At 40.8% G+C, this 27415-nt stretch overlaps 1 protein-coding gene across 2 annotated transcripts in view; it reads right to left on the reverse strand.

Moving 5' to 3' along the window:
• LOC124615390 (pleckstrin homology domain-containing family F member 2) overlaps positions 1 to 27415 on the reverse strand; it is a 133913-nt gene that overhangs the window by 87429 nt on the left and 19069 nt on the right. For both annotated transcript variants that reach the window (XM_047143216.1, XM_047143215.1), the window contains exons 4-5: positions 24683 to 24746; positions 4226 to 4351 (exon numbers count right to left, since the gene is read on the reverse strand). In XM_047143216.1, the coding sequence (XP_046999172.1) occupies positions 4226 to 4351; positions 24683 to 24746 (190 nt within the window). The remainder of the gene's footprint in view (positions 1 to 4225; positions 4352 to 24682; positions 24747 to 27415) is intronic.

Genomic DNA, 27415 nt, shown 5'->3' on the forward strand with positions numbered 1-27415 from the left:
CGTTCACTGCGATGTCGCCAAACACGAATGCAACCATCATGATGCTGTAAACAAAACCTGGATTCATCCGAAAAAATTACGTTTTGCCATTCATGCACCCAGGTTTGTCATTGAGTACGCCATCGCAGGCACTCCTGGCTGTGATGCAGCATCAAGGGTAACCGCAGCCATGGTCTCTGAGTTGATAGTCCATGCTGCTGCAAACATCGTCGAACTGTTCATGCAGATGGTTGTTGTCTTGCAAACGTCCCCATCTGTTGACTCAGGGATCAAGACGTGGCTGCACGATCCGTTACAGCCATGCAGATAAGATGCCTGTCATCTCAACTGCTAGTGATATGAGGCCATTGGGATCCAGCACAGCGTTCCGCATTATCCTCCTGAACCCACCGATTCCATATTCTGCTAACAGTCATTAGATCTCGACCAGCGCGAGCAGCAATGTCGCGATACGATAAACTGCATTTGCTATAGGCTACATTCTGACCTTTATCAAACTCGGAAACGTGATGGTACGCATTTCTCCTCCTTACACGAGGCATCAAAACAACATTTCACCAGGCAACACCGGTCAATTGCTGTTTGTCTATGAGAAATCGGTTGGAAACTTTCCTCATGTCAGCATGTTGTAGGTGTCGCCACCGGCGCCAACCTTGTGTGAATGCTCTGAAAAGCTAATCATTTGCATATCACAGCATCTTCTTCCTGTCAGATAAATTTCGCATCCGTAGCACGTCATCTTCATGGTGTAGCAATTTTAATGGGCAGTGGTGTACTATGTTGTCACACATCCTGGAAGAAGTGGCAGGAACTACCTCAATGGGAGCATGCGTGGTCGTGAGCTATTGCAAGCATTGGTAGGCACCTTCGATTGCGGATAAGATTACTGAAGCTAAATGTATTGCATGAATATGAACAGCATACAGACACAGAATAACATGCAACCAAGAAGAGAGGTGAATGACTGATCTACAGAAGGGGAGAAATAATACTTTGTAGCAGCTCTCTGATCTCAGCTCACATGGTGCAACTGCTCTCTCCCCACAAATGGGAATGCAGAGATTTATTACATTTTCTATAAATGGGAATGCAGAGATGTGTTACATTTTCTACTTTAAACACTCTTGAAAAACTGGTGAAGAAATAAGTGAGAGTGGTCTGTACATAACATTAAATGCATTTTGTTACTACTGTCCATAATGAACACAAGATAACGCAATAGCTATCAGGAGACACACTGTCATGAAAAAAATCGTCAAATCCTGAAATCACACTCTGAAAAGCTTGTGGTGTAGAAATGGAAGACTGACACCATTAGCTGTTGCATAAAGTTATTGCATGAGCTTCTGCACATCTGCCCACCATCTGCCTCCACATACACACACTACTGTAGAACATGGCAAAGACTAAGAACTGAATTGCTTCTTCGTAATTGCACTGATGAAAGTATTATGTTCTTTGCACCATTCATTTTCAATAATCTTTCAACACAAAACAGTAAGAAAAACATTTTATGTGGTAAACCTAAAGCTTTTAAATTTAAAGTAAAAACACTCTTTAAGGCACACACTATTCTCAACTGGAATTCCTCAGACTAATATAATACACAGTGAGAACAATACTGTGGAATCTAAGAATTACATAATATGTTGTAAGTTCAAATCAATACTGTAAAGGAGAAACAGGACACCATTTTCATATGTAATTCCTTTGAAAATATATTTACTAATAAGTAAGGGGCCAGATAAACTAGAGTGTTTGACTTGTTAGTCTCTGGCAACAGCCGTTATTTATTTCCAATTTGTTATTTTGCATGTAACACTTTCTGCTGTGTGGCCATTCTCAAATAAAATGTTTAACTCGTTATTTGCATATGTTTTGGGTTACAGTCATTTTCATGAGCAATCTGTTGTTGGCCAGACTTCAAAGCTGTAGCCACAATTTTTGGTACAAAACAGACAGCAGCACACAAGTATGCCATTTACCAATATCAGATAGCATTGAACTGTGTGCAGTAACAACTTGTGGCGAACAAACTGTCACTGCACACAGCTCAGTGCTACATAACAATAGTAAACGGTTTAGCTGTGTGCTAATGCTTGTACCACACTGAACATCATGACGGTTACAGCTTTCAATCCCAGCCAACCACAGACTGCTCATGAAAATAACCCAAAACATATGCAGATAACAGATTACACATTTTATTTGAGAATGGTTACACAACCAACACAGCACATGCAAAATGATAAAATAGCTATAAATAAAAGGCTTTCCACGAATCTTATTTCTTTCAAGAAATGTATCACAGCTGTGAACTCTGTTGCAAGTAAAATAATTAGAAATCTCCAATAAACCCCTAAGGCCCAACTTCAATGGCCTCACAGAAAGGAAAGTACAAAAACATCCAAAACATGGAGGTAAAAATTACCAAGAATAAATTCACAGGCAAATGAGGGAAACAAAGAGCAACATAAAACAAAATACTTGGGCTACATAAGAAATGTTTGACAACTATTAGCTAAGATAATGAGACAGATTCTGGAGACGACTAATGCTATCAGCATTAGTAGAAGTTGTTAGATTACGTCAGTAAGCCGAATAGTCTAAGAAACACAAGTGCGTAAAAATATGATATAAGTAGAACAAAAATATGATATAAGAAGAATCTTCATCTAGCTGGAACAAAAATGTTTCACTGATAACTTGGTATACGATTGTATGCAAAGGCGGGGAAAAAGTATCCAAGTTAGACCCCTAAATTCAAAATAACCAGGAATATATCTTTCTCCCTAAATCAATTGAACTATATGTACGGTGAGCACAGAATAACATGGCTGGTACATGAGCAGATGGCAGTGTAAGCGTGAGGAGAGTGGTAGTGGTGGGGGCTGCGGGCACGCACTGTAGGGGAAATGTAAAGCACTCGAGGGAAAATGCCATACTAGACCGCAGCCTGCACTCACATTTTTTGTAAGTATTAAGTGGAGCCCCTACACGCTCATATTTGCACGGTGACCATTCAAAAAGATGTCACCTCTGCTTCAGTTAGTATCTAAAAAGAATTCCGCCGAAAATGTAGCGCTTTATTTTCACCTGGTTTGTTAACCATCTGTAACTTTCAGAGAAGTGTCATGAGTGGGGTATTTTGAGTAAAACCTACACATTTCTTTTGTTGCCATGTTAAAATTTGCTTCTTTTGCCAAAACTCAGAAGTTTACACAGTCTCCCCTCACTAACATGTTGTGCAGATGCAACTGCAAGAGAATTCTAAACATTGGTTTATTAAATGTATTAAGTGAGGAACTGAGGAAGCATAAGTTCAGCATCTCATGCAAAAGCACATCATTGGTACAAAATAAACAAGTAATGACTTCAGTTATCTTTTTCCAAAACCCTTAACATTTCTTGTTTCACCAGCTATTGATGACCCTTAAAAATTACATTCTTTCACCTAAAATGTCTGTAGTTGGTGGAATAACACGGTAGACAATGAAGTTTTGCATATTAACCACACAGCAAAATGCTCTCCTCTTTGTGTGTTAACATTTGCCAATATCTCAAACCATTTATCAAATATGAGGAAGCTGTGGATATTTCACTCTGGCTTTACCACTGGTGTGGTGCTATCACAAATGCAATGTCACATAATTTTTTCTCAAGACTGGTGACAGGTAGAGGCTTCCACCCAAGTCTAAAAAAAATTCAACATGTTAGCTAAATGTCATATGCAACAAAATATTATCTAGTATGCACCAAATGCAAAATCATAGCGACCCCTATTTTTCATTGCAAACTTTTTCAAATTTCGCGCAATGTCTTACTTCCACGTAAATATCAAAATTACTACAACCATTAACAAAATGATGGGCACATCATAATGAACCTGACATATAAAGCTACAAGTAATGCAGAAATTGATTTTTGTACCAAATAGAAATTGTTTCAGAAAGATTGCAGGGTATGCGCCTCGATTCTGTCAGTGCCGACCGGCTGAAATATGGAAAATGTTCATCGACCTCCCCTTCCAAACAAAAAAATGAACTCGTCCTGCACTTTGGACAAAAACTGGTTGCTGTGCATCAGCCACCGTATCCTGCGCAAACTACATATGCTGAAGATTATGGTGGTTGGTGTTTGGTACAGTAAAGTTCTGTTATAGGTAGGTTCAAGAAAAGTTGATTAAAAAATGAAAGAGTAGTTATATTACAAGAAGAAAACTTACTTTTCCGCAGCAAATCTTCAATACACTTGTTGATATGTGCCATCCATTCCTGTTTCTCTGTCGATGTCGCAGCGTATACCGCAAAAGATTTAGATGCTGTGCGAATTAGCCACCCATTTCTGAATTCTAGAGAAAACAGAAATTGAAAATTAGAGCATTTCCTTTGTAGCAACACAGTGATTTTATAAAAACACATCAAAGAGTAACAAACACTATTGCTCCACCAGATTTTAGATGAGAAGTTTGTGACACAAATGAGAGATCTAAAGTGCAAAGGCACACCTGTTATACGAGTACCTGGCCATCAGCCGTTGAGGTCTAAGAGGAGTTTCCACCATACAATCAAAAATCTAAACAAATCTCCTCAGACTTCAAGGTTAAGTTGCAGGAGGATGAGAAACACTCACCTTACGGGCTGTACGCTACCAACTGCACATCTCCCCCCAGGACATCAGGAATACTGGTCTATCTATAAATCGTTAATTAGACTTCACTCTGGTGTTTGCAGATACAGAGTAAGTAAGTTAAAGGGGAGCTTGCCTAGCCATAAATGCTCTACAAATGTAGTGGAGATCAAACCACAGCCCTCTACATGAACTGCAGCAACTGCCCTTTGAGGTAAACAATGGAGGACTGGACAGCACTTAACACCTCACGTCCATGACACAACATAATTTTGGGCAGACAATGTTTTATACGTTTTTCACCAAGTACCATTACATAACGAAATATGTATTTTTATTGTTGTTTGCCTCTGCCACAAATAAATAAAATTAAAGAACAACTCCATTGCTTATCAATTAATATAAAACGGTTTGAAATTAAATCTGCAGAGTAATTAAGGAAAAGTCGGTAATTTATGATAAAATAGTTCTTATTCTTGCCAAACCCAAAAATTGCACACGCACGCACAAACTACCAAATCAACTATTTCTTATGGGATTCAGATCCATGTGTTATGCAAACAACTATTTTTTAACATTGTTTGCATAATAAGCGTAACTTAATCTGTTCCTGTTAGAGCTTCAAAACTAAACAATGATTAGCTGCTGCATGTATCCTATTAATCCACCCCTTCTTTTAGTCAGCTAAGCTATAAAGCTTCTTTCCTCTCCCAGTTTGATATAGTACCACTTCATCACATACCAGTTTAATCTTCAGCTTTTAAACTTAAAAACTATTGTACTCAATGCACATCAATTGTAGAGCACAAAGAATTCTTGCAACAGCTTGTCTGCTGCTCACGGACAAGATCTGCTGAGCAAATGTGTGAGCTAATGTGAATTTCCCACTGCTATAAAACTTTGACTACAGTACTGATTATAAAAAAAAAGTCTTCTATGAGGAGGTTTTTTGTGTTGTTGCCCAGGATGATAATTACACGAAATATTTGTCAGGATTTGTAAGCGGTGGGTCCTTGAGGTACGGCAATACGCGAACACCGAGAAGAAAGTTTAAACAGCTTCATAAGCAAAGGCGGATTATAAAACACACACACTACGCGCACCCATCATCACTATGTCCGACATCGTAATTATGGTCATATCGGAAGGCTCCATGCTGAGCTAAGAAAAGACACATATTCGTGCCTGAGGCCACACCAGTTAATACGGCACGCTGCAGACGGCAGCCAGTCGCATACTCCCTGTGTTGCACTGTGGCCTGATGCATATGTACTGACCAAGCAAATTGTCAGCATTCTAGACAGGTTGTTGGCGAGCGCGTACTGTAGACCCTTACACTTCTACAAATATTATAGAAGACATGGTAACCACGGCCTCACACAGCAAAATGATTAAAATTCCGTATGTATAGCACAACTTATAAGCAGCAGTCAAATGAAAACCGAAAGCCACCACAACAGGACCATGGAACGGTTCTATTCAAAACTAATCACCACATGCATTAAGACATTTATCCCACTGGGAGATGGGATGATCAATTCCTGTTTTATAGTATGCAGTCGGCAGCTGACAGATTAAGACTGCACCCACTCTTGCACTTGATCGTCTGATTTAAACTGACGTCCATGCATGATTTTTTTCGGGTCACCAAAAATGTGAAAATCGCACGGTGAAAGATCTTGGCTATAAGGAGGATGTTGCAGTGTTTCCCAAACAAATTGCTGAAGCGCAGCCTTCATCTGACTGGCAGTGTGGAGACGGGCATTATTGTGCAACAGGACAATTCCACCCAATAATATTCATGGGCGTTTTGACTTTTTGGCATGTTACAGTTTCTGTAAAGTATCTTGATAGTGCTGCAAGCTGATTATGGTTGCACACTCAAGGAACTTAATGAGCCTGCCAACTGGATAAAGGGTTCACTTCAGCAATTTAGTGGGGAAACACTGCAGCATCCTCAATACAGCCTATATCTTTACTGTGTGATTTTCAAATCTTTGACGACTTGAAGAAAGACGTGTGGACATTGTTTTCATTCAGACCACAAAGAGCAAGATTGAGTGCAGTTGTAGATCCCTCAGTAGGCGAACAGGAACAGGACTTGATCCTCTTGTCTCTCAGTGGGATAAATTTCTTAATTTGTTTGGTGATTACATTTGAATAGAACCATTCCATGGCCCCGTTGTGGCAGGTGTTCAGTTTTCATTTGACAGCCTCTCAATTACTTTCAGTTTTTTTCTTTCTTTTCAAATAATAATAATAATAACAATAATAATAATAATAATAATAATAATAATAATAATAAAAACCAAGAACCAGACAAAGTTAAATACCTTTAAGCTTCACTGAACAACTTGGAATGCTCAAATCAAAAACTTCCATTATTACATCAGCAGGGAAAAAGCAGAAGGGTACTTCAAGTACACTGTTAACCAAAGGGAATGCGTTTCATCAACATTCATTAATATTTATATTAATGACCAATGGCTTCCAAAAAGGTGCTTCACTTAGTCAGAATACCCTATCGCTATACAATTCAATTCAATACAATGAAGATGTGAGTCCCTGGATTAACACTGCTGTGGTCCGTGTGAACACTAAGTTGAGCAGACTGCTGCTGACTGAAATGAAATCTCGTATGAGTGCAATGTTGCTGTAATTGGTGATCAAGATATAATAGACACAGCCTACATCTGAATAAGAAAAGGAAACATAGGCTGTCAGAGCTTCTTGCAGAAAATGTATGGGAGCCAACCCATTTAAATCTACATGACTTTGGAGAAATGAACACTTAAATCACTCAACACGGCCTAGATTTCTCTTGAAACTTTCTGGCAGATTAAAACTGTGTGCCAGACCGAGACTCAAACTCGGGACCTTTGCCTTTCGTGGGCAAGTGCTCTACCACCTGAGCTACCCAAGCATGACTCTCACCCCGTCCTCACAGCTTCACTTCTGCCAGTATCTCGTCTCTTACCTTCCAAACTTTACAGAGGCTCCTGGTTTGCAGGACAGCTTCTGTAAGGTTTGGAAGGTAAGTGACGAGGTATTGGCAGAAGTGAAGCTGTGAGGATGGGGCGTGAGTCGTGCTTGGCCACTGACAAACTGTGGCCATGACAACCAACACACTGTCTGTCGCCATAAATGGCCACTAACAAACCGTGGTCAAGAAACAGCTGGACCAACCAGATGCTGAACACGCTGCCGAACACAACGTTCTTCAGTTCAATGACTGCTTCATAGCCTGTGCCATCAGGATTCTTCTTACCAACACCAGCTTTTCTTGACTGACCAGAGGGAACCGTCCCTGCAATGTATCCTATGTTCCCATAATCCTCCTGCCCTCAACTTCATTAGTCAGAGTCCTTCACTCAACCCACATATCACCTTTCTTGTTCTTACTCCAGCACTACACAGCCTTCTATTCCACTAACGAACACACTGTATTTTTACATCTCTCCTCCTCCTATTCCTCTACCTCCCCCTCCGGTCAATTGTTGTTTGTCTATGAGAAATCTGTTGGAAACTTTCCTCATGTCAGCATGTTGTCGGTGTCGCCACCGGCGCCAACCTTGTGTGAACGCTCTGAAAAGTTAATCATTTGCATATCACAGCATCTTCTTCCTGTCGGTTAAATTTCGCATCCGTAGCACATCATCTTCGTGGTGCAGCAATTTTAATGGCCAGTAGTGTATATTCAACCAGTCATAAGATCCACGCATACATACAGAAACAAAAGAAATGGTAAACAATCTTCTTAAAAATATCACCGACTGGGTTTCTGTGAATGGTCTCTAGATTTTGAACAGACACAACATACTCAGTTCTGAACATCTAAGGGTATTACACCAATGGTAAGTGCAACACACAGTGTGGAAATAATAATGATGTCAGGAACTTCAAAATTTATAGCTGTCCATATTGATGAGAATTTAAACTATAAAGAACATATTCTGGAGCTCCTAAATTAACTTAGTTGAGCCACAGTCGCACTTAAAATCATTGTAAATCTTGGGGAGAGACAAATCGGTAAGTTGACATGTTTTGCTAATTTTCATTCAATAATGTCTTATGGAATAATGTTCTGGAGTAACTCATCTTCAAGAAAGAAAGTCTTCATAGCTCAAAAACGTTGTGTAAGAATAATATCTGTTCATCCACAATCATCCTGCTGATACACGTTCACAGTCAGGCATTCCGACTACTGTCTCACTGTATACTTATTCCCTCATGAAGTTTTTATGTAAATAATCCACTGCTGTTCAAAAGAAAGAATGATATACATAATTACAATATCAGAATAAAAAATTACATTCATTATTCCACGTTAAGGTTGCCTTTGGCACGAAAAGGAAGGCACAATGTTGCTACCAAAATTTTTGATCACTCCCCAGTCATATAAAATGTCTGTAAGACGGCAAAGTTACACTTGAAAACAAAGTGAAAAAGTTATTCCCTGAGAACTCCTATTCTGCAGATGTATTTCTATTATTCTGATGTGTAAATGATGCAGTGTAGGAATAACTAACTCACATACATATTGAAAAAAAAGAAAACTACAAGTAAATGGTCATCATGTAGCCCTATTTAAAAATTTATTTGTGATGTGAATTTAAAAGACTCATTCCATATCATAATGACGTATCAGGCAAATGGCGCATGTAACATGAAATTAAGTAACTAGCCATAACAGAGTTACAAAACCCATCAATGCGTTTGTTTAATTCATGTGCAAGGTCACTGTACATGGAAAACTTGTGTAATGCAAATAAATGGAGAATTTCTGTTTCTGTAACCTAGTAGTATGAACAACACCAGTTATACCTGAAAACTTCGAATAAACATGTCTCAAGTGTGTTATTTCATAACTCAGTCTGCAGAAAAAGCAATGGAAACAACTACCTGGGACATATACTATATTATTCTAAAGATTTCTCTTTAGTGTTCTGAGGCTACAAGGCCATTTTGTGAAATAAACTAGAGTTTGGGTGCCATATGGACTCTGTACAAAGCTACAGCTTTTATGATTGAGCAAATGTGATCAGTTCAAATCTTGATTCACCAGAAACAAAGTTAGTGTCTATTAGCTGAAAGAGTAGTACGATCCTGGTTCCAGTTGGTCATATTTTTTTTATGTTTGAGGTACTCCTGGGACACCATGCAGTGACGCAAGGTCTTCATTTGACCATCATGGTCAAGTATTTCCTCAGAGTCTGCAATGCTGCAGGGAACACCATGGAGCTCCTTCTAGTGAAGTTCTGTGGTTTGGGCTTCCAAACCATAATCAACACATCTTTGATGTGCATCCCAAGATATGAGACATTCTACGTAGAGTGTCTGTGCAAAGCCCCCAGACTGTTAAGTTCAATGTAATACTGTTGTTGAGATATTCGGTGAATAATAAATCAATCAATGTTCAGTACTTGGGCTTTCATTTTGTGATCAGAGTGTCATTCTACTAAGATTTTCCGGTCTTTGTGGAGGTCTATTCCCACTTGTGCCAGGGTCATACTTCAACGCCAGGGTCATACTTCAAGAAATTTTAAGCACGACATGACCCCTCACAAGCAGCAATCCTACTTTCGAACTGGAAGAATGTACAACTGCTGTCAACCAAAGCTAAATATACAACTTGACACCATAATTATGTTTCAGTTGAAATAAGACAACAAGAAGATAATGAATTACAGAGAGGCAGCCTTTCAAGCACTATACTTGAAAAATAATTGCTAAGCAATAACGAGAAAAATTAATTATAGTCATGCAAAAGGTGTGGCATTACTAGACAGTGGTGTTAAATCCTGCTTAGCATTACATTACAATTTTGTGTCAAAGTAATAGCATCAAACAGTAAATAGTTCTGATACGTAACTAGAATTCAGATTATTTTGACCGAATGCAATTAATTTAACACAAAATACAAATTATTTGAGCTTGACAACTCCGATAAATAAGTGGTTACCAAGTATGCCAACAGAAGTAAACAAGTCGTCACACCGACACGTGGAATAATTATTTGACATCAAGTGTCTTGATTTAATTCAATGGTTGTTAATACCACCAATTAGTGCCCACAAAGTGGTATTGCACTACAACATCAAGATCAATTTTTATTAAAGCAGATTAGGTTAACTTTTAGTATATCCGCTGCCACTGCCGTCAGCGAGCATCTCACCTACAGTTGGCAACATTCCACAAGTTCCAGCACCTCACACAATAATGCCACACAGCAGCGACCGACACCACGATGTGAGGCAGCATCCTTAGCAGATATGACAACCAGAATAAGTCATTTTGTAAAATGAAGAAACCACACAAAATTTTCTGGATCATCAATCTTTTAGTGTATACGTGACCAGTCTCAGAACACTTAAAATAAAGTTCCATCATCTGGTGTAAACTGTAATAATGAAAATATTGTGTTAGAAGAATAATTCACATGAAGCTATCCTGTGGGCAATTACATTACATTGCAAATAGTAATGTGCACTGCTCTGTGTCATTCGGCTAGCTAAGTCTTCAGTAGACACTCGATCAATCCGAATCTTAACATACACTGGTTAACAGTATAAATAATTTTGTATTGCTATTTATGAAGTGTCGGCATTTTACTCAGCAACCATGAATTTCACAGAAGAAAGTGTGACAAGGGAGGGATTCCTGCAAACAGTGTTGGAGCAATTCTCATACGTAAATAACAAACAGACAAATTTAGAAGAGCAAATGAATAGCAGGTTTTCAAAACTGGAAGAGAACATATCCAATTTCATGTCTCTGACTTATGGTAAAATGTACCACTTACATAAAAAATTAGACATGGGATTTAATGACATAGCTGGCCGTGGTGGCCGAGCGGTCCTAGGCGCTTCAGTCTGGAACCGCGTGACCGCTGCGGTCGCAGGTTCGAATCCTGCCTCGGGCATGGATGTATGTGATGTCCTTAGGTTAGTTAGGTTTAAGTAGTTCTAAGTTCTAGGGGGATGTGGGAAAGAACTTGTGAAAAACAATGCACACTGTCAGAATAGAATATTCCCATTTCGATTTCACTGTTTGATATGATGTCAATAGGTGGAACAGCAATGACACACAGCATACAGATGACACCAATGGTAACACATAAACAATTCATATAAGTAGTGGCTTGTTGAACTTAGATTATACAAGTCAGGAGGAGGAGGAGGAAAAACATGATGAGTTAATTAGAAGTAAGTTACATTATAATGCAGATGGCGATTTTACAGCTGTGTTAAGTGAGGATTAAATCATAAATTTCTGAAGTTCCCACCATCTGGTGGCATACACCCCCTTTTTTTTTTAAAAAAAAAAAAAAAAAAAAGAGAGAGCTTTTAAAGATATGTCACTGGACACGTGGATGGACCACAGCAAACTAAGATTTGTTGCTAAGTCATTTAACAAGTAATGAATTGCAAGGGGGTGTGCTGAAGTTAGACTAATTTAAAACATATAACGATTCTGAACTCAGATTTAAACTGAAATACTAGAGTGAAAGAGCTCAGAAAAAATTACGTTTAGAATTACTAGGGTACAAACTTTACAACAGCAACAACTAGAAAAGTGGAACACCCATTAAACAAGGCCAAGTATGTAGATGACCCGATCAGTGGGGAACATTTACTGGAAGTGATAAGTTGATTATCTCGGAGAGTAAGATATAAACTTTTAAGTAAGGGCTGGGGTAAAGTTAAGAACCTTTTAGGTTATCTTGAAAAATGGACCTAACGAAAATCAGTCAGAAAGACAGCATTCCAGATGCAGCACGGAACAAATTGGTAATGAAAATAAGAATGGTAACAACAATACAGGATCAGCAAATAAAAGACCAGAAAATACTGAGCAGATAAATGAATAGGTTTACACACCATTAGAGAGATGATGATGATGATTATTCAGTGCTTGATAAGATATGACAGGGGAAGTAATATAACAAATGCTCTCTTAGCACAACATGAGCCACCAATTATTAAATATGTGAAAATACAGGGTGTCCCACTCAAACCTCCCTGATTTCAAAGACCCAGGAAAAGAAACCACAGTAGATATGACAATAAAAAATGCACCACATTGTAGAGCATCTCAAAAAATTTTATTTATTTATCTGCAATACACCTCTGCATGTGAACTATTTGCAGTACGAAGAATATCGAGTCTATATTCAATTTCTTGCCAAGTTCTTTGTAACATTTCCTCTGGTATTGCTGCAATCGCATTAGTGATACGATATCGCAACGTAGGAATATCGTCAACTTTGGTCGCATACACGCGGTCCTTCACGAATCCCCACATGAAGAACTCAAGCAACATGATGTCGGGTGAACGTGGTGGCCAGGCAATGGGTCCTCCACGTCCGATCCAACAACTGGGTTCCTACACGGGAACTTGTGAACAGCCATTGACCAACGCAGCAGAGCTCCATCTTGTAGAAAAATGATGTTGGGTTGCAAGTCTTGTATCTGAGGGTACATAAGCTGCTCCAACATGTCCAGATACACTGACCCATTCACTGTTTGTTCCGCAAAGAAGAACGGACCAACAATCCTGTCGTGCATTAGTCCACACCAGATGTTTAATTTAGGGCTATCACGAACATGGCCAATGACAATGTGTGGATTTTGCAAACCCCAAATCCAAACATTATGCCTATTAACCCTTCCTGATTGATGAAAGGCTGCCTCGTCTGAAAATAAAATATTTTTCCAGGAAGCTGACATCCATATCAATATGCTATATCCACAGCAAATTTTGTTGTTGCGGTTTGTCATTCAGTGTCAGATGTTGCAGAATTTGCACTTTTGTAAGCACACATACAAAGACAGTGGTGAACTACACGATGCAATGTTGATTGAGGTACATCAAGTTGTCTAGATGCTTGATGAATTGACTTATGTGGGCTTCTGAGAAACAATTGTTTGATGTCCTCCACTGTCTCTTCTGAAACTCCGTAACATGCACCGCCAAAATGTTTCAGAACACTTCCTGTTGCCAGAAACTTCCTATACTATTCCTTAATTGTTTTCACGTCAGGTGGATCACATTCATACACACGACAATAATTCCTTTGCACAGTAATCGGCGAATTTATTTCTGCAAACCACAATACTGCTTACGCGCGCTACTTTGGAGTCGCCATTTTTACTTCATGTGACCATGCTGCACTCCGGCCACGATACTTGGCACTTCTGATTCAGGAATATAAATTCTTTGAGATGCTCTACAATGTGGTGCATTTTTCATTGTCATATCTACTATGGTTTTTCTCTCCTGTGTCCTTGAAATCAGGGAGGTTTGAGTGGGACACCCTATATTTACAGCTGAAGTTAAAATGAAACATAGAAAACATTTCTGTAAATATAATCCTAGCTTCTGGTAGTGAGATTTGCATGACTGACTAACATTTCCTAGAATAACGTAACATTTTGCACATATCCATAGACTTCCTGCAAATGCAGCAAAAATAATAGGAGCTACAGGAACTGTAGGTAAACAAATAAATACAGAATTATTAGTAAGAGTCAGCCTCCAAGGATAGGATTTTGATTTTCCCATGTTTCTTTTATCAGAATTATATGTCTTGATAATTATAGAAACAGAACAAAAGGTTGTATTAGATTATAATAAAGGTTTCACAACATTTCAATATGCATCAGAAAATATATCATCATTACATTTTGAACCAGTTACTTTACATAAATCTAATACATCAATAACCACAGAAACAGTTTTATGCAGTTGCCAGGAAATTTATACCAATGATTATAATATGGAAATAAGTGAAGATGAAACTATGCTTATTATTAATAAATCTACAGGGATGAGATTAAAAAAAAGTCAGATATGATGTCGCTACTTTAACACATACGATTTTTTTTCTTTGAAACCAGGAACCACCAAAGATTTTGGGAGTACATTAAAAACAAAGCATCCAAAAAGTTTTGTAACAGCATATCCAAAACCAACAGCAGCAAAAGAATCAGTATGAAAAGAAATTCATAGGATGATCTCATGGAACATTATAGAACCATCTGACAGTTGTTATAACAAACCATTAGTTGTAGTTAAAAAACACTTAGGATCAATACAATTAGAACTCGATAGCAGGACAGTTGACAAAATAATAGACCCAGGATGAGATAGACCTCCCACAATTGAAGAGTTACTATCACAGTCCACAGAGGCAAAATACTTCATTACTATGGGCTGTTACAGGCAAATTCAATTACAAGCAGGGCCACAAAAATATACAGTGTTTCTTTCCGACAGTAGATCTTACCACTTTAATGCATTACCATTTGGTCTCAACATCTCAGTATCAGTATTTGTCAGAGCTTTAGACAAAGTAATAGGTAGTGACTTACACAAAAAACACTTAATCATGTTGGTGACATAGTAATCATATCTGAAAGTTGGCTCGAACTTTTTCAAATCCTTGAATAACTTTTTATGAAGAGTGGAGTGCATTCACAAGGCACAACAATTAAACCTTCTATCTCACCATTTGGACAAAATTTGGTCAAGTTTTTATGTCATGTAGTAAATACTGAAGGGTTAAAGCTTGATCCACGTAGACTACACACCTTAAACAAGTATCCTGAACCATCAAACAAGAAACCGTTAAAATCATACCTAGGAATTATAGGCTTTTATAGAAAAATTTTGCCACATACTGTATTAAAACACCCCATATTTAATGGCCCTGCTTAAACACAACACACCTTGGCAATGGAAGCCAGAATGCAGCATAGAATTTAACAGAATAAAAACAGTTCAGTATCAGCATCGTTACTAGTTCACACAAATTCTGAGGAACCTTCCACTTGACACCAAATATGGCATATCATCTGCATCAGGAGCTACACACATCTAATGGACTAAAATACTGTCCAATAGCATTCACAAGCCAATTACAGGCAAACCACAATAGGAGTTACGGAATCACAGGGTAGGAGACATTAGCTGTTGTACAACCATTTAAGAAGATAAAATACTTATTAGCAGGACATGTAACTACAGTACACAGCGACCAAAGAGTGGTAAGCTTTTTACTAAAAAGTAGGCTTTGGTACAGTCATTTACCACAGTGGGCACTTTCTCTCCAAGAATTTAAGTTTTCAGTACAATATGTGATGGGACCGAGAATATGATACCAGATGCATTATATAGATTGCTAATAGACTTTAAAAAATGAGGATGTAGAGGACAGAGTTAATTTTGCTATATACTTTCTAAAAGTTAACAAATATGAACATGACATTAGATTACTTTGTAGGAATTTAAAAAATGGGTGAGATGTTAAATAACCATGTTTAGAGCAAAACCCAGATGACAATAACATGACCTGGAAAATTCACGAAAAAATTACTTTATCATGGAAAAAAAAGCGTCAAGAACTGGTTACTGTGTATTCCCAAAGATAGTATTACTTTATTAACCTGGTACACACACACACACAGTGTACACCCAATGTGGAGCAAAGAAGCAATTCATACGAGATAGTATTATCTCCGGAACATGTCCCAACAAGTCAAGAAAATATTGAAATCATGTGATACTTGTCAAGAAGTTAAAATATAAAATTTGAAGATGCAGTCTATGCTATACTCCATAAAGCCACAAGCATTATGGAATTTATCAGTCAGGGGCTTCTACAGACCATTGTCTTGAAGGCTGGGAGGAATGGTGTACACATACTTCGTTTTGGGAATCCAGGGTGGGGAGTGGAAAGGGTACCTGCCTTTTGGGTGTCATCTCTTTCTTCAATCCTATCATTCCTAATCTTCATTTCCTTTCCTACTACCACTACATGGGGTGCCGATGTATCTTTTCCTCTATTTACTATTCAATAGCTCAATGGCAAGATTCCTCCTTTTTCTCTCTATTTATCTTAACCCATTATAACAGGACTGTCTGAAGTAGTGTCACCTAGAAAGCTTCTGACACTGTTAGTGAAGTATATAGTATTTATAGTTAATGAATGAATGGAACTAGTTTACACTTGCCCACGACTGAACCAGCAAGTTCACTAACATTCATAATTAAGAGGCGGTGAGAAAGGAGGCCACTGAAAATTTATCTGTGATTACTTAAATGCATTTATTAGAAGACCACAAGTGACCCACTGGAAGCATTACATTTTAGTTAATATCTACTGTGTCAACATCATCCACAGTACTTTATATAACTAACTGTGACTGACTAGTTCGAACACCGAAGACTGTAAGCAACTGTATTTACCTATATGTTGAAAGAGTAAAGAGTTTGATACCTGAAAGTGAACTGGAACTGCATCCAGCTCCAAAAAGGGAGGAGGGGGAAGGGGGGGTTGTGGGGATTGAAGGGGCCAGACTACAAAGGCCATCGGTCCCCAAAAAGGGGTTTATGTGGATTACAATAAATGAGAGAGAGAGAGAGAGAGAGAAGAAACATATATGAATGTATAACATGAATCAAAATGTAACTTTTGCAATATGATGATATGTTGTAATGCTATAGTGCATGATGACTACTCCAAAAAGGGAGTTCAAGTAATGTAAAGATATATAGTTGGGATATCAGCTGCACATTAAAGATTTATAACTAACAATGTCAGAAAATACATGTATAAATTTTATGTTGAGTATGTAAAGTGTAATATTCAGATGTTCTTTTAACTCAATTATAGGGGCAGAAGTATTTTATGAAATAAACAAGAGTCTGGGTGGCATCAGCACCGTCAATAGCTTTTACAACTAAGCAAGCTTGATTATTTGCAAGTGATATTCAAAAAAATGAAGTGAGCATTTCTTAGTTGAAATAGCTGTACAATTTCTGTTTAAGTTGCTTGTATTTTTTATGTTCGAGGTATTCCAGGGGGTCGTGCAGCGATGCAAGTTCTCCAGTTGACATATTAGCATCATCATCATCATCATCATCATCATCATCATCATCACAAGTATTTCCCCAGAGTCTGCAACACCATGTGCCATTTTGTGGAGTGCCTCCTAGTTAAGTTCCATAGTTTGGGCTTCCAAACAATAATCAACTCCTTTTTGATGTGCATCCCAAGAAATGAGACAGTGCATGTCTCTACAAAGCTACCAGATTGTAAAGTCCAATGTAGTACTGTTAGTGAGTTATTCTGTGGATAATAAATCCAGTCAGTGTTTGGCATTTGGGCTTGCATTTCATGGCCACAGTGCTATTCTACAAAGATTTTCTGATCCTTGTTGAGGTCTTGTCCAATTGACATCAGGGTCAAACTTCGAGACATTTTTAGCACGATGGGACACCTCACCATGTCCACCAATAAATATTCACTGTGAATGAAGTGAAGCAAGTATACAGTTAAACATCCTTTGGGCATCAACATCGTTAAACATGTAGTAGTGTTTCAGTTGGATAAGTCAATCAACCTGTTCAGAAATACCATTACAACATTTTCCTAAGTAGATTTATGAAAATCGTTGGAAACCTGGATAGTTGTATAGAGATTCGAGCCTGGATAGTTGTATAGAGATTTGAGCCCTACTTCTTCTAAATCCACCTCAGCTGTCTTAACCACTGTACCACCTCACTTGGTAACTACAAAACAGCTATTAAAAATTAAAAAAAAAAGTGATGTGATACTCGAGTTCATGGAGTTATGTCACAATGTGGATTCCTTTACCTTAGTACTGACTTCACAAGCCACTGTCAAGTACTGCTACACTTCTGAAGTGGTTCACTCATTTGAAAGACATTAAATGAGAGGCATGCCAAATGAAATTTTTACAAACAGCAATCTGGAATGATTTCGACGATGGCAGAAATATCAGCAATTTTTTGAATTATTTATCACACTTCTACATATTTAAACACAAAGCAACCTTTCTTTTAATGACTTGATCATTCCTACTCTGTAGATCCACCATGGAGGATAACCTTCATGAATGAGTGGAAGTCAAGGAATAAATTAACAAAACAGAAACATCTCTTAGAAACTAAATCTGTGAACTGCAAAAACATTTTAATGTTTAATGCTTAACCTGCTGCTTCCAAGTTATACTAAGTACTTGCTGTTTATATTCTTCTATTACATTAATACCTACAGGACCACATTTACCATAGAGCAACACATACCTGCTTACAATTAACATTGCTACTGCTCAGAGAATAGACATCTTCATGCATAAATATATATAATTAAATAATTTACAGCAGTAGTGCCCATGCATACTTTTAAATTTTCTTTTGAATTAATAGACATTCTCAATTTCTTGTTTTATTTCAGGTACAAGCTTGTTGAAGACCTAAGCACTACTATGACATAACCACTGGATTAAATATATCCCACTCAAAAACCCACATGAGGTAACAAAGTCAATACGGAAATTATTTTCAAATCTTTTTTCATGGTTATGAAAATCACAACTGATTTTTATCATCAGCAACCAGTACCATTAAAGAGTAATTGTACTGGGAAGTGAGCGAGAATTCCAAGAGCTTTGATGAAGTCTCGCCAAGATCTCCAGCTACGAACTTCACACAGTATTATCATTCCTCTCTTTTGGTGAATACATATTTTCTTTACTTCAGCTGCACTGCCCCAGAAGAAAATTTCATGACACATCAGAAACTGAAAGTATGCAAAATAAACCAGCACCACAGTTTTCAAAGAGTTTAGTGAGAGGTAGAAACTAACATATCATCTGACGAAGAAAGCAGAAAGCTCATTAAATTTATTCATCAGTATTCATCATAATTCCACAGAGATGTATAGGCCTATGTGTTACTAGTTCCTGTCTTCTGTGGCTGCTCCTAATGTGTCAGTTATATATGAATAACAGCAATACGTTTCATACAAAAAAGTAAAATTTCAAATATCTAAAACTGAACAACCAACAATGTAAAATTCAACTTATAATATAGGACATCATTTCAGAATACTCTTACATTGATACAAATATCTACATTCAACTGCATCCAAATCATTTCAATATCAGTAGAAGTATGTCATTGTAAGCACTTTTTTTTTATTTTTAAAGTAATTAGCAACGTATAATCTACACTGTTTCGTCTAGAGACACTGTAGACAAAAACTTCTAACTCTATCCATCCTCCTCCTACCATAGGTGTGTGTGTTCAGTACTAAAACACAGAAAAACAATATTACTGTCTCCACAAAAGGGAGTTTCCATTGGTGGACCTGTACCTACGTATTACTAGCATGTACACTTGCAGATCCACCATATTCAAAGTGCTGTTCAACCCAAATTCGCTGACATATAAGGCCTGGAACCTAATACGAATCTTTGTACTTATTGTCACTGTTTCCTCTTATTGATTATTTAGTAGTATGCTATTAGATTTATCTATCATGTTGTATCCATTCAGTTTCACTGATTTCCATGATGTTCAGTTCCCTCCTTTCTTTGACATCCAGACACTCGGCGGAATATGCCTGCCATGATGTGGTCAGCGTAGACTCAACCTGATGTATTCAGATATTATGGTTGGATACTCTGAAGTGACACGTAAGACTGGTAAACAAAATCGCCTCTGAAGAGACAGACATAGCCTTTATACAATCATAAAACAATAGTTTAATATGTTACCTATATTTCTGTGCACTAATGTATAACCTGAAGTGCACCAACAGACAAGTAGCAACACTGCTTTAAATGTTGGTAGAATCTCAGCTTCTTAAAGAAGGAAACACACACTGACACGAACTTCTTGTCACCTTTAAAACAGAGGATGGGCTGGGATTAAGAAATTCGCTACAGATTTTAAAATACTTCTATAGATGATAGGAATGCATTTAGAAAAAAGATGACAGATTTAGATTGTTAACTTCTGCTTCCCTTAAATTTGCAGTCATAATTTGCACTGCATGTTTTCAGGCATCTAGTGACTTAGCTTTGAAGAGTTGTGAGGGGAGGGCAAAAGGGCAAAGGATAAGGAGGGAAGGGTGAAAAATAAGGAGGGACGGGCGAGAATGAGGGGAAAGGCAAGGGTGAAAGCAAGGAGGAAATGGCAAGGAGAGGAGGGAAGGGGAGGGGTTGAGGGGAGGGGGAGAATGGGAGGGGGAAGGGGTGAAGGTGAGGAGAGTTGGAGGGGAGGGGGAGAATGAGAGGGGATGGGACGGGCAAAGGGAGGGGACGGGGAAAGGGAGGGGACGGGGAAACGGAGGGGGCGGGGAAAAGGAGGGGAGAAAATGGGAAGGGGATGGGGAGGGGCAGAATGGAATGGGAAAAGGTGTGGGGAGAATTGGAGGGAAGGGGAGGGGAGAGGGGAATTAGAGGAGGGAGGGGGAAGGGGAGGGGTTATGGGGAGTGGGTATGAGGAGGTGGAAAGGAGTGGGGGAAGGCGAGGCGAGAAGGGGACGGGGGGGAAGGTGACCGGGGGGGAGGGGACGGGGGGGAAAGGGGACGGGGGGGAGGGGACGGGGGGGGAAAGGGGACGGGGGGGAAAGGGGACGGGGGGAAAGGGGACGGGGGGGAAAGGGGGCGGGGGGGAAAGGGGGCGGGGGGAAAGGGGACGGGGGGGGAAAGGGGACGGGGGGAAAGGGGACGGGGGGGAAAGGGGACGGGGGGGAAAGGGGCGGGGCGGAAGGGGGCGGGGGGGAAAGGGGACGGGGGGGAAAGGGGACGGGGGGGAAAGGGGACGGGGGGGAAAGGGGACGGGGGGGGGGGGGGGGGGGGGGGAAGGGGACGGGGGGGGGGAAGGGGACGGGGGGGGGGAAAGGGGACGGGGGGGAAAGGGGACGGGGGGGAAAGGGGACGGGTGGGAAAGGGGACGGGTGGGAAAGGGGACGGGGGGGGGAAATGGGGCCGGGGGGAAAGGGGACGGGGGGAAAGGGGACGGGGGGGAGGGAAAGGGGACGGGGACGGGGGGACGGGGGGGGAAGGGGACGGGGGGGGAAGGGGACGGGGGGGAAAGGGGACGGGGGGGGAAAGGGGACGGGGGGGAAAGGGGACGGGGGGGGAAAGGGGACGGGGGGGAAAGGGGACGGGGGGGGAAAGGGGAAGGGGACGGGGGGGGGGGGGGGGGGAAGGGGACGGGGGGGGGGGGAAGGGGACGGGGGGGGAAGGGGACGGGGGGGGAAGGGGACGGGGGGGGAAGGGGACGGGGGGGGAAGGGGACGGGGGGGGAAGGGGACGGGGGGGGGAAGGGGACGGGGGGGGGAAGGGGACGGGGGGGGGAAGGGGACGGGGGGGAAGGGGACGGGGGGGGGGAAGGGGACGGGGGGGGAAGGGGACGGGGGGGGGAAGGGGACGGGGGGGAAGGGGACGGGGGGGAAGGGGACGGGGCGGAAGGGGGACGGGGGGGAAGGGGACGGGGGGGGGGAAAGGGGACGGGGGGGAAGGGGACGGGGGGGGGGAAAGGGGACGGGGGGAAAGGGGACGGGGGGAAAGGGGACGGGGGGAAAGGGGACGGGGGGAAAGGGGACGGGGGGAAAGGGGACGGGGGGAAAGGGGACGGGGGGAAAGGGGACGGGGGGAAAGGGGACGGGGGGGGAAAGGGGACGGGGGGGGAAAGGGGACGGGGGGGGAAAGGGGACGGGGGGGGAAAGGGGACGGGGGGGAAAGGGGACGGGGGGGGAAAGGGGACGGGGGGGGAAAGGGGACGGGGGGGGAAAGGGGACGGGGGGGAAAGGGGACGGGGGGGAAAGGGGACGGGGGGGAAAGGGGACGGGGGGGAAAGGGGACGGGGGGGAAAGGGGACGGGGGGGAAAGGGGACGGGGGGGAAAGGGGACGGGGGGGAAAGGGGACGGGTGGGAAAGGGGACGGGGGGAAAGGGGACGGGGGGAAAGGGGACGGGGGGAAAGGGGACGGGGGGAAAGGGGACGGGGGGGGGGGGGGAAAGGGAAATGGGGCCGGGGGGAAAGGGGACGGGGGGAAAGGGGACGGGGGCGGGGGGAAGGGGACGGGGGCGGGGGGAAGGGGACGGGGGGGGGAAAGGGACGGGGGGGGGGAAGGTGACGGGGGGGAAAGGTGACGGGGGGAAAGGGGACGGGGGGGGAAGGGGACGGGGGGGAAGGGGACGGGGGGGAAGGGGACGGGGGGGAAGGGGACGGGGGGGAAGGGGACGGGGGGGAAGGGGACGGGGGGGAAGGGGACGGGGGGGAAGGGGACGGGGGGGAAGGGGACGGGGGGGAAGGGGACAAGGGGACGGGGGGGGGAAGGGGACGGGGGGGAAAGGGGACGGGGGGAAGGGGACGGGGGGGGAAGGGGACGGGGGGGGAAGGGGACGGGGGGGAAGGGGACGGGGGGGAAGGGGACGGGGGGGAAGGGGACGGGGGGGGAAGGGGACGGGGGGGGAAGGGGACGGGGGGGAAGGGGACGGGGGGGAAGGGGACGGAGGGGGGGGGGAAGGGGACGGGGACGGGGGGGAAAGGGGACGGGGGGAAAGGGCGATCTCATTTTTCACACATTTGTATTCCTTTTTGCCTGCTTCATTTAATACATTTTTATATTTTCTCCTTTCATCAATTAAATTCAATCTCTCTTCTGTTACCCAAGGATTTCTACTAGCCCTTATCTGTTTACCTACTTGATCCGATGCCTTCACTACTTCATTGATCAGAGCTACCCTTTCTTCTTCTACTGAATTTCTTTGCTCCATTAGTGTCAAACTTTCCCTAATGCGCTCTCTGAAATTCTCCACAACCTCTGGTTCTTTCACTGTATCCGTGTCCCATCTTCTTAAAATGCCACCTTTTTGCAGTGTCTTCAGTTTTAATCTACAGTTCATAACCAATAAATTGTGGTCAGAGTCCACATCTGCCCCTGGAAATTTACAACCTGGTTTCTAAATCTGTCTTACGATTATATAATCTATCTGAAATCTTCAAGTGTCTCCAGGCCTCTTCCACATATACGCCCTTCTTTCATGATTCTTAAACCAAGTTCAAGTTATGCTCTGTGCAAAATTCTACCAGCCAGCTTCCTCTTTCATTCCTTACCCCCATTCCATATTCACCTACTTCTTTCCCTTCTCTTCCTTTTCCTACTATTGAATTCCAGTCCCCCATGACTATTAAATTTTCATCTCTCTTCACTATCTAAATAATTTATCTCATCATACATTTCTTCAATCTCTTCATCTTCTGCAGAGCTAGTTGGCATATAAACTTGTACTACCGTGGTAGGTGTGGGTTCGTGTCTATCTTGACTACAATAATGCGTTCGCTATGCTGTTCATAGTAGCTTAGTTGTGCTCCTAATTTTTTATTCATTATGAAACCTACTCCCGCCGATTTGATTTTGTATTTATAACCCTGTATTCACCTGACTAGAAGCCTTATTCCTCCTGCTTTTAAATAATAAAAAGAAATAAATGGTATTTTTGGTGATTCACCATCAGGAATTGAAATACATCTCACTACATTCATGGAACTGGAAGGGGCAGCATTGTCATACTGCAACACACCCATCGACAATGTTGTAGTGCAATTAATATGCATATAATTTGCCGTACTTGATAATATCATGTTGAATGGTGTGTAACACACAGTATTACCAATGCATCCTTGGAATGCAAATATGCGCAAAGGATAATAAATTAGACTTAAGGTAATTTAAAATTCAGTTTTGTGTCTTCTGAGTATTATTAAACCATAGGTATTTTATGTTCCCAGAATCCTATCCATACAAGACTGACAAACAAGTGTCATAATTATAGCATTCCTAGTCCCATGTAGCAGGCTGAATGGTCCTTGACCACTAATCTTTATTTGGGACAAAAATGATATAAAAAAAACATAATAAGTAATAAAAGGAAACCACAACAAAGATCATATTTCAAAACAAATACTATAGCAGCTTAGGGAGGGAAGCTTGAAGGGGAGTGGGACGAGGGGCACGCAGGAAGGGGGCACGTGGCAAAGGATTACTTATGGAGGGGGGGGGGGGGGGGGGCGACGGCGATGCAAGAGGGAACTACTCTTTTAATGAATAAATTACATTCAGTTTGCTTAGTAAAAGGCTTCTACGAATATTTTTGCACCCTTTTCTTAAAAGCAAAGTTTTCAGTACCCAATATCTTTCTGAAGTTTATAAATGAATGTGTACTTACGTCCATCATCTTCAAGTGATTCCAGTTTCACTTCTTCAAGCGGTATGATGTGCTGCTTATTATACTGCGAACAGAATAAATATTGAACAGTAGGTGGTCTTAGTCAATAAATGCGAATTCGAAAGTTTAAAATACCCTAAATTATTCAAGTACGTACATCACATTAACAAAGCAAGCAGGTGAATCTCTTCATGAAGGTTTTACAATCCACATACTATTAACTGCGATATTTTTACATGAATGCATCTAACCTAATCAACAGTGATCATCTATTAAACTAACACCACAAAACGCAATCATACAGGTACTGGAAATCATTTCCAACAGTGATGTAAAGAAACTTACATCTGTGAAACCTCTAGTGTCCACAAAAACAACTCTTTCAAACAATGGAAAGCCCAGGATGGAATAACAACAACACAGAAAGGATAGTTTATTACTCACCACACAGAGGAAGCACGAGATGCATACAGGCACAATGAAAAAGTACACTGGAAATATTCCAGTTTTTGGACAATGTCCTTCTAAACAAAACACACATCCACACAATTTCACATAAGAACAACTTGCGCACACATGGCCACTGTCTCCAGGCACTAAAGCCCGAATAGAGGTCCTTACCTGGGCCTTAGCACCCTGAGACAGTGGTCAAGTGTACGAGCTGCTGCTGTTTGAATGCGTGTTATTTTTCAACTTCTGTAGAAGGACTTTGTCTGAAAGCTGAAGTATTTCTAGTACACCTTCTCAATGCGCCTATCTGTAACTCAACGCCTCTTCAATGTGGTGAGTAGCAATCTATCATTTCCATATTGTTGTTATTTCATATAATATCTTCACATATAAAACTCAACCTTACACATTTACCATTAAAAACTGAAGTAACTAGTGATCAAAGACTCCTAATATGCAGTATATGCTCACCACACAAAAATGTGAATGTGCACCATGTCTAGCGTACTATAAAAATTGTTAATGTAACAATGTGTAATGAAATTCATTACGACTGTAAAAGCAATGCCTTTTCATAAAATAAGCAAATAGGTCTGCTTTAGTATTTTCTTGAGTAATTGGACAACATTTTCTTGAGGTATCATTGTATCGTGTAACTGGACAATGGTCCATTTGGCACAGGGGAAAAAATTCATTTATTCATTCATACACACATCCATACATTGTATTCCATAAATCCCAGCATGAAGGAGAACCTTCAGGGATGTAGTACAAGTCTAGTTATACACTAACAGGCAAAAGCAATCATTTCTCTATAGTATGCTAACAGCCAATTATAACAGCTAATCTGCCCATATTGATAATTGTGAGCATTACTTCTAAATTTCTTTATACACGTATATATCATAAAGAAAACGGCTACTCTGAAACAATGCCACCTCTTTTACTACTAACAAGGAGAGGTCCACATTTTGCAATCAACTTTTTGAAACTGTCTATATTGTGGTGTAGGTTAGAGACCCAGCAGCCATTCACCTTCGTGGGCCCTCACTTGCAAGTAATCAACGAAAAAAATTTTGTTGTTTTGTGTAATTGTTCTGTAGTCCGAACATCAACAGATATACATATAATCGTGTTATAGTGTAGTGGTTAGCATATGTGGCTGACATGCAGAAGGTTTTTTTAAAATTATTATCGATGTTTACTTTTATTCAGTTATTTGGTTTAAATGTAATTTTTAAACTTTCTAATCCTGTTTCACGTCAATTTTATCATCATATTGACTTTTTGATTTGCTCTTATTATTCCTTCTTTTGTCATTTGGAATCTCTTTGGATGGGATTTTTAATTATTTTTATTTATCTGTCACACTATTTAAATGTCTGCAAATGTCAATATATAAATTAAATTACGAAAGATGAAATAATCTATTTATATTGGCTGTGCAAATGTGTCAAAAATGTATTTTTCATTACTTACAAGGTGTACATATTTTTGGATGGCAATTGTCATACAAACACTTAAAACACAAATTCCTTTTGCGCTATGGACAAAATAACACACAAAGATTTAAACAAAAGAAGGGACTATAAATAAATGAGCAAAAAGGACGGATAGAAATAATAATTGCAGTAATGGGGACAAAAATATAAGATGATGAAACAGACGAAATTAAATTGAAATTGATACAGAAAAAATTAAAATCTCAAGCACAAAGACTCCAAATGGAAAAATGGAAGAAAAAAAAGAGTAAGTGTAAAAATTAACACAATGATTAAAATGGCGTGACAGAAGGTTATAATTTAAAAAAAAAAGTTGAATTTAAACCGACTAATTGTCGTTTCAATGACTATTTAAAAATACAAAATTTTGAAGCAACTGATGAGGTTCAAACACACAAACTTCTGCATGTCAGTCTCATTCACTAACCACTATGCTGTAACACCTTTAAGTGCACAATAGTCAATTTTAGGGATCAAGAACACCATGCATAATGACGAGACTTTTTCGTCGATTTATATTGGCCAAGAACATGAGCAGGCCAAGTATCGAACCTTATGTGATAGCATAATTTAACGTTTTCCCCATTCCGAATGCATTCTTATACCTTTCACGTAATTCCATAATCTGATCCTTTTTTTCCGTTGTTAAGAAACAACTCCAGCCATGCAAGAGGAATACCATGAAGTGCATGTCTATCTATCATTTAAGGATCAGAGCACAGATCCCTGGAGCTATCTACTGATCAGTCTCATTAACATATTTTACAATTTTTGGAGACCA

The sequence above is a fragment of the Schistocerca americana genome, chromosome 5 (genome assembly GCF_021461395.2).
Source record: "Schistocerca americana isolate TAMUIC-IGC-003095 chromosome 5, iqSchAmer2.1, whole genome shotgun sequence".
In the NCBI taxonomy this organism is placed as follows: domain Eukaryota; kingdom Metazoa; phylum Arthropoda; class Insecta; order Orthoptera; family Acrididae; genus Schistocerca; species Schistocerca americana.